The sequence below is a fragment of the Pleurodeles waltl genome, chromosome 7, assembly GCF_031143425.1.
Source record: "Pleurodeles waltl isolate 20211129_DDA chromosome 7, aPleWal1.hap1.20221129, whole genome shotgun sequence".
NCBI classification, from domain to species: Eukaryota; Metazoa; Chordata; class Amphibia; order Caudata; family Salamandridae; genus Pleurodeles; species Pleurodeles waltl.
Genome location: NC_090446.1, coordinates 273,265,345 through 273,274,140, shown reverse-complemented (window position 1 = coordinate 273,274,140; position 8,796 = coordinate 273,265,345). Strand labels below are relative to the sequence as shown.

The window sequence follows — 8,796 nt, the reverse complement described above, 5'->3', positions numbered from 1 at the left end:
CTTTGATCGTTTTGACCTGCAAATATTCAGATAAATATTATATATTTTTCTAAACACTGTGTGGTGTATTTTTGTGGTGCTATATGGTGTTATTGTATGATTTATTGCACAAATACTTTACACATTACCTTCTAAGTTAAGCCTGACTGCTCAGTGCCAAGCTACTAGAGGGTGGGCACAGGATAATTTGGATTGTGTGTGACTTACCCTGGCTAGAGTGAGGGTCCTTGCTTGGACAGGGGGTAACCTGACTGCCAACCAAAGACCCCATTTCTAACACATAATATAAAATGATGCCCCACCCCCGCAGAATGTGATGAGAAGCCACTGAATCTCTTATATTTCGTAGACTTCATTAGGTTTGGGCTGAATGGGGCCCTCTGAAGTATGGGGGGGACCCTGAAGGGATGGAGACCCATATGCGCCTCAGGAGTTGCAGGAGCCAGTGTTATGCCCCTGAATTAAGTTGGGATCCATATACTTAGAAGAAGCATGTTGAACCCTTAGATCTGCCAATCTGTACTACCATTCAGCACTCTTCTGAAATAACTTTTCATAACACGCACACGTGTGTGTATATATATATATATATATATGTATATATATATATATATATATATATATATATATATATATATACTAATGTTTACTGTTTACGTCTGCACATTGTCTATAAATACAGGAAAAAATGGACGTCGAATTACTTTTTAATACTCTGTATCTATAGTTTTGCAACTTTGTAGACATTTCCATACATAAAATTAAAGCCATTGTTCCGCCTTTTCATAATGATGTAATAATCGCGTGAAAAAAATGCATATGTAAAGTTTGTACAAGTTATAGACCTTTAAAAACATAATAAATAATAAAACGGCCTACACATATAATATTTAATTTCCTGTACAGTATGTTTACGTCGCGTAGCAAACACTTTTTTGTGCTTCATAAATATATACATATTTGCATTTAAAGAAGCAAAGGGTAGCTAAAATATACTGAAAGCAAAAATATAAATAGACTTTTAGGCTATGTTGGTTTTATGACTTTTTTTCTTGCTACTGAAGTACAGGGATGTTCATCAAGTGCTTGCTGTGCAAATGGTAAGAAGTGTTTTATAACCGCAAAATGACGCCCGGGGCCTGACTTTAAAGGTTATCTTTGATTTAATCATTGTCCTTGGTTTCGGAAGAGATACTGTCAAATAAAATGTCGCCCCCGTGTGCAATATTACTTAACGGTGACCTTGTTTTCATCAGCAGTTGGGCTCTCCGGCACATAAGTCTTTCCTGTTCTTGTTTTAGCTCAATGTAAGAGCGCGAAAAAGTATGGAAAATAGAAGTCACTGGAAATGCCATGAGGAGAATCCCGCTTAGTATGCTGCTCAGCGCTACAACTTGTCCTGGAATGCTTCTGGGCACCATGTCCCCATATCCGACGGTTGTCATGGTGATTACAGCCCACCAGTAAGAGGCAGGGATACTAGTGAATTCCTGTGTTTCTGCCATTTCATTTTCAATGAGATACAGCAGAGGTGAAAAAAGTGCAATAGCTACACAAAGAAACAGCAACAGAAGCCCAAATTCCCTCGTACAGCGCCGAGCAGTGAGACCCAATGTCTGAAGCCCCAGAGAGTGCCTGGCTAAGCGCATCACATACAAAATTCTTAGGGCCCGGAGTATCCTCAGCACCAGACCTACTTTGTCCAAGTAAGTGTTGCCAGAACTTGACTTCTTCTTGCCAGCTGAAGTATTGTCCACAATCAAAGTGATATAATATGGAAGAATGGCAACAATATCGATAAGATTCAGTGGCCTCCTTAGAAACACAAATTTGCTTGGTGCCTGAATAAACCTTAGACAGAACTCTAACGAGAACCATGCCACACAAACAGATTCCACAATGAAAATGTTGTAGCACATCTTGGAACATTCACCCTGAAAAATAAATAAAAAACAACAGGCTGATCATCTAAGAAATTGACATTTTTAAAGTTAATGTTTTAATAATATACAATTTAAAATCATTGTTCAAACAAAGTGCATTCTGAACAACTTTTATTACTTCAACGTAAATTGGTGGAAAGTCAGCGGTTCAAGGGAATTAAGATATCTGATTTTCCATCCTGACTTGTTATATGTTGAAGGCCTACCATCAAGCCTAGGGCTAGAATAGACTATTCCATTAGGACGGAAGCTACTAACAGGCATGCTGTGTCAAGCCTGGGGACATTTTGTTGACAGCTTTTGATGGAAGCTCCTTCAGAACGCAATTCCTTTCATACAGGCTTGAGCGTCTTAAACATTTACTTATTTTGCATGCATGAACATTGGGATTCAAAGTGAAATGGTCGTTACGAATATAATATCCAGATATCGGTTTATTGGTCCACCGAAGCTTAAACTACTAGAATATCAATTTTTAAACATTGTGTTATTGGAGTATTGTAACCATTATACCAACAACAAACCGACTGCAACAGTAAATTTACATGGGTAAGTGTACGTTTGCTATAGTTAACTCCACATATCTGGCCACTGGTGATATATAACATCAGTGAGTGTTGATGCAGAGTGGAAAGCAGTAGATCAATACTTATCTTTATGTAAAATATGGCTTCCATAAGATGTAATTAGCATGATTACCCCGGCTGGAATCTGGTAATTCACTGCTGTAAAGTCCCAACACTAGATAGCCAAACTGGTTAACAACTGTTGTACATTACACATGGTAAGCATTAGCGTCCTCTTTGTTCCGTCGCCTCGCCTAGGACTTTGCCACCCAAGAGTGGTGGCTAAATGACTGTTGGTGATTTTGCCCGATTTCTCCAACCTCTCCCGGGTCTCCACGGCCTGAAGGAGGCAGAAGAGTAGGGGCAAAACTGTCCCTGCACCACCTGCCTTCTCCCCTGTCAGCATGGATCTTTGCAGACCCACAGTGAGCGGAGAATCGAAGTCGCACTGACAAGTGACTGTCAAAGAACCAATGTCAGCATGATGCTGGTTTGCCCCTCAAAGTAAAAATAGAGCACCTTACTTATGGCTGGGTGGGTGTGAGAGTGTGCTGTGGGTGATAGGTGTGGATGACATAACACCAGGTAAATTTTGCTTCAGTTTTGGGGGTTGGCAGAGGGTAGCAGGATTATGTGGCAGCAGTCCGGGCAACATTTTGGCCCTTTACATTTAGGGAAATAAGTGGGGGATCATGTGCCAAGTGTATTAGAGATGGGCTGGGGAGGAATTATTCAGAGCATGGTGTGTGTTCCTGGCTGAAAACCAGGCATTTAGGGCCAGATGTATGAAAGCATTTTGCATTCGCAAATGGTGCGAATGCCCGTTTGCGAATGCAAAATGCCATTTCAGAATGTATTAAATACATTCTGAACGCAATTTTAAGGAATCGCTAAAATAGCGATTCCTTAAAATTGCGACCCTGTTTAGAGTCGCAAATTGCGACTCTCTAAATTAGAAATCGCAAATAAGGATTCCTTATTTGCGATTCCTTAGCACATATATGAAGTAATTCCTAAATGCGATTTGGGCATTTAGGAATCGCTAATTACCACCAAGTTGAACTTGGTGGTAACCATGTGCAAAATGTAAAACTGCATTTAAAATGCATTTTTAAATTGTACATGTAAAGGCATGTGTGCCCCTTACATGTCCCCAAAAAATATTTTGGGGTGCAGCAGAGGGGGCCTTAGGCCACCAGCACCCTGGGGTTTTGCATTTCCAAAATTGCGATTTCTGGTTCAGAAATCGCAATTTTGGAAATGCAAAAAATTCTCAGATATGGGCCAACAGGCCCATAGGTGCGAATGGGGCCGGTATCGCATTTTGCGATTCGGTAATTGCATTTGCGATTTTTAAGAAATCGCTATTACCGATTCGCAAATGTGATACATGGCCCTTTGCAAGTCGGAAATAGCGATTTCTTAAAAATCACTATTTCCGAATTGCAAAAGGCCTTGATGATACATCTGACCCTTATTTTCTAATTTGCATAAGTGGAAGTGTATGTCTAGGTTGGTGTGGGTGATGGCAGGAGGCCACATTTCTTTTAATGTTATACACTCTACCCCCTAACTACTATGCCCCTTAGTATTTATTGGAAGCCAAGGCAGAGGATTTGGAGATGTCATATGCAACATAAATTACCCAATGGCTAAACTATGATTAATGGGGATGTTATTCAACTCGAGGTTCTCAGTGGCTTCATAGATAACTCGAGTTCACTCTTGTTCTCTGTTTGATGCCACTCAGAATCCCTTGGTGAATGACATCCCGCTTATTCACAGTTACCCATCCATATTTCTAAATATACTTACCTTCACAATATTCACTGAATAGTAAAGTCAAACGGGCTATTTTCTCGATATCTCCAATTAACATTTATTAGACGAATTAACACAGAATCAATTTAGCAGACACTATTAGAGCCTTAATTGTAAAATATCCTTTAAAATACGAAAGATACAACTTTATTCAGCTCACTCTAAAATGGTGGAATATTTGTGCCTACTTTTGACCAAGTTACGCATTCTGCCATAAACCACTTACTTTTTCTTCTTCTTCCCTTAAATCGGGCATGGTGCTGATAGACAGGTTTACTGCAGTAATTGTCACAAATAATACAGACAAACATGCAAACACTTTCCCAGGAAGTCCAGATTGAGGCTTTTCTACCATATCCCGTAATTTTCTCATACATACACTAGACCTGGTCTCCTCTGCTGTTTCAGAGGCATTTTCATTCTCTGCAAGTTCGTCTTCCCTTAAGTTCAACTCTGCAAACTCCTCAATTTTTTGCAGATACCTTCTTTTACAGCACCATTCCAGACTGTCCTCCGCAATGCCCCAGTACAGAAGCTCTTCTTGGAATGAGAGTGCGCACATCTCCCGCAGGAGTCGCAGCTTACCCACTCGTAAGAAAGTTAAAATCGTTCTAAAAGCCCCTGGGTGGCGGTCAAAGAAAAACTCATTGCAGGTGACGTCGTAATCATCACAAATGTTCAAGATTTCATCAAAATTGTTGCAAAATTTGAGCTGTCCCAACCGAGTCAATGGGAATTCTTCCAGAGTAGTCCACGGGAGTAGGTACTTTATCCCTCCCACGTTTATGATGGCATGGTGTTTGCGGTCTTCAAGGCGAGCGCTTTTGTATACATCTTCTTCTGGTTGGATTAGTTTTGCGCGTTGATAAAACACCCCCTTTAGCGTTTCTGTTTCTTGAAAGATTGGATGTGTGAAGGAGTTATCAGAGGCACAGCTAAGGGCGCTGTAGTCATAATCAGAATTTTCTCCTCCAAGAACAGTCATCTTGATTACAGAGCCTCACATCACTGTGATGGTCTAATCGTAGAAATCTGTAATGAAAAAAAATAGTTTAGTATCCCCACAACCAAAATACGTTCATTTGGGCTAAACGCAGAACAAGAGTTTAGTATAGGAATCCTAGACAGGGCTAAACACCTTGTTTTGAATTTGTATATGGGCAGATTCGACTCTTCATGAATGGTTCATTCAGACAGCTTTTTACAATATCCACAATTAATGTGTATGAGAGGGATTTAAATATAGTGCATTCACTAGAGAATATTTTCCTACATGTTGGTAGTGCTGGATACCCAACTGGATTACACTATTCAGAGAGTTAATGAGCCCAATGTGATTTATTTCAAATAAACCACATCATGCATAGCTGAGATGTTAATATGAACTGCAAACTAAAGTTTTAGTAACTAAACATACTCCTACATTATTTAGCACAGCGCGGTTACATTGGCAATTGAATGTCGAAAGTTCCATATGTAGTTAAGAGCAAATATCTTCAATCTATGTTAAAATATACCAGCTAAGCAAAGACAGGGTGGAAAATGCAATTTACTTTTGATTTATTCACAGTCTGTCCTAAGAAAAACGGAGAAAAGAGCTGTAATGTCAAGGGAGCTTTCTAATATGGTTGTATAATAGATGTAAACATTACCCTTTGCGCACTTTATTCAGAATTGAAAACAGGTCGACTGAGTGGTGTTCAGTGTATAATTCTTTTTGAAAGTTTGAATATGTAAGCAATGAAAGTAACTGCTCAAGTTGCTGCAATATAGCATTGGAAGGGTCACAAATTATTTGTGTCTACTACATTCCATTTTGCAAGAAATTTGCATATTTGTAGAAAAATAAAATAGTGTCAGTCCGTTTCTAAGAAACAAAATGAGCTACAACGTATTACTTGAATAACACAATAAGAAAAATAATCTATATAGCAAACTAAAACTCTGGAAGAATTGAAAAATGTATTTTGTGTTTGAAAAATACCCTCTTTTTTTTTTAGAAAGAAAACAGCTACTGCATGCCACATCACAAATCTCGTTTGTGTACATAGGTAGAGGAAGTGCTAACAGGATTGCTGTGAATAGGAAATGGGCCTCCACAAATAAACAAGCATTAACAAAGCCAATAGGTTGCACCTATGGTAGTGCTAGTGGCTTTACCAATGTCTTTTAGACATGTAGTTCACCAGGCTGGCTGGTGCACAGTAGTAGCGTGATGCACAGTAGAGTGACACAGAATGGAGAGGCAAAGAATAGAGTGGGGTAGAGTTGGATAGAGTAGAGTGCCGTACTGTTATCATTTTCTGCTAAGGCTCCTAAACTTTAGATAGCCTAATATGGCGGCCGCCGTGGCACTGTATATGTCCACCTCTGTGCCCGGTCTAGTGTCTCATGGAGCTAACCATTAGAAGAGCAAGTACAAAATAGAGCGCAATCGTTGGATGCCGACTTTAGGAACCGAACGCCAAGCCGTCTTGTCCGCAGGTAAGCACATTGGACATATCCTTTTCGTCTAGGAGTCCTCCTGATGACATTTTCTACAAATAGACCTACCCGTAGTAGAACAAGTCCTACTTAGAGAGCCATTTATTCTGTTTTCCTTTACTCTATTTTAGTCTCTCCATCGAAGTACGTGCCTTGGAATTCCTACAAGGCGCATCACAAGCAATTTAAAAAAAATCCACGAAATGGAACCAGCCCTTCTGTCTTGCCTCGTCGACCCTCAGGTGACTTCTAGCTTTTTATGTATAAGGAATTTGATCTGGGCTGGCGAACTTAAAACTATCACTGGCCCTGGCATAATGTAGCTGCATCTTCACTTTGCTCCTTGGATTCCCCAATATTGACTAGAGTCTTTTCTCCTTATTAGAAGTGTAAACCTTTATTGACAACAAAGGACACTATGACGCATATCCTTGAAAATGGAACAACTCTATATCAGTCATTACACCAGACTGGTATAACAGATACCACAAAAAATAAAAAATACTATTTAATCGCAATTAATTTCACAATTCACATGGGTGCACTTGCTATAAGCTTGGGAATAGTAATAGAAATTAATATGGGGTATGGTATCCCCATATAGCAATTCATCACCCATTCGACTTTCCATCTATACACTAGGCTAACGTTTCTATCTACTATTCTATATTCGCTTAATATCTCTGTTGCTGCATGCTATTAATTATTTCCACGGCACTATTCCTCTTGAAGAGTAAAATCACTCATGCATGACTCGTCCACAACTTCTGCATTGTATGATACAGCAAGGACCGATTATCGGTCTACAAATATAATCTAGAAAAATAGTTCTCATTCTGTCTTTTTGAAAAAAACTGGAACCAGAGATTTCAGGATCACAAGCGTTATTTGTATACATATATATTTTTTTCATTAGATACCATGTTCATATTTTCGACATACATCCAGAATTTGGCACAAGAAATGACCAGGATGTTCGGCTGCTAGGATTGTATCATCAATGGACAGTAACATTGGGAACTGCCCTGATGAAGGTGACCTCAATAATAGAGGAACACCGAAACGTACGTAGGCTTCTGGTTCCTACTGTATATCACCGACATTATAGTTATTTCATTGTCCTTTCTTAGTCACAGATTTTGTTTGTATTAGCTTATAGATTGTTTCTGCTATCTTGTTAGAGTTGTCTTTCTTCTAACCCTTTTATTGACTTGTAACTGATTGCCGTTTTCAGCTTACTTTTGTTATTGTTTAATTCTCTTCGTCTCAGGATTATTAGAGTTCTTCTTTTTTTGCATCTTTATTTTTTGTATTTTTTGCATTTTTTACCCTGGTTGTGCCTAGTTTGGTGTGTATGCTGAATGACTGAGTTAGGTAACATTTTTTTGTATTAGATTTTATGTGTTTTAGTGTTTTGTAAAATTACCTAATAAATTTATATTTTGGTTGATAGAATGCTTTATTTATTCAACTTGATGCTCAGCTGTATTAGTCATCCATGTGTCATTGTTCGTTTTTGACATACAACACTATGGCTACTGATATCTATAGTGAGACAGTACCTGAGGAATATCCAACCTACAGGTAAATTGTTGTAGGTTGTTATTTAGATTTCTTCTACAGTTTGTATAATAGATGTAAACATTACCCTTTGCGCACTTTATTCATAATTGAAAACAGGTCGACTGATTGGTGTTCAGTATATAATTCTTTTTGAATGTTTGAATATGGAAGCAATGAAAGTAAATGCTCAAGTTGCTGCAATATAGCATTGGAAGGATCACAAATTATTTTTGTCTACTACATTCCATTTTGCATGAAATTTGCATATTTGTAGAAAAACAAAATAGTGTCAGTCCGTTTCTAAGAAACAAAATGAGGTACAACGTATTATTTGAATAACACAAGAAGAAAAATAATTTATATAGCAAACAAAAACTCTGGAAGAATTGAAAAATGTATTTTGTGTTTGAAAAATACCC

The 8,796-nt window shown here is 38.5% G+C and overlaps 1 protein-coding gene across 2 annotated transcripts in view; it reads right to left on the bottom strand.

Moving 5' to 3' along the window:
• Positions 1 to 691: 691 nt before the first annotated feature.
• The window catches only part of KCNG1 (potassium voltage-gated channel modifier subfamily G member 1), a 101,393-nt gene continuing 93,288 nt past the window's right edge, over positions 692 to 8,796 (bottom strand). Inside the window, exons 2-3 of one of the 2 annotated variants that reach the window (XM_069243637.1) lie at positions 4,557 to 5,362; positions 692 to 1,934 (exon numbers count right to left, since the gene is read on the bottom strand). In XM_069243637.1, the coding sequence (XP_069099738.1) occupies positions 1,164 to 1,934; positions 4,557 to 5,315 (1,530 nt within the window). In that variant the 5' untranslated portion in view covers positions 5,316 to 5,362 and the 3' untranslated portion in view covers positions 692 to 1,163. The remainder of the gene's footprint in view (positions 1,935 to 4,556; positions 5,363 to 8,796) is intronic. The other variant, XM_069243638.1, reaches the window with a different exon arrangement.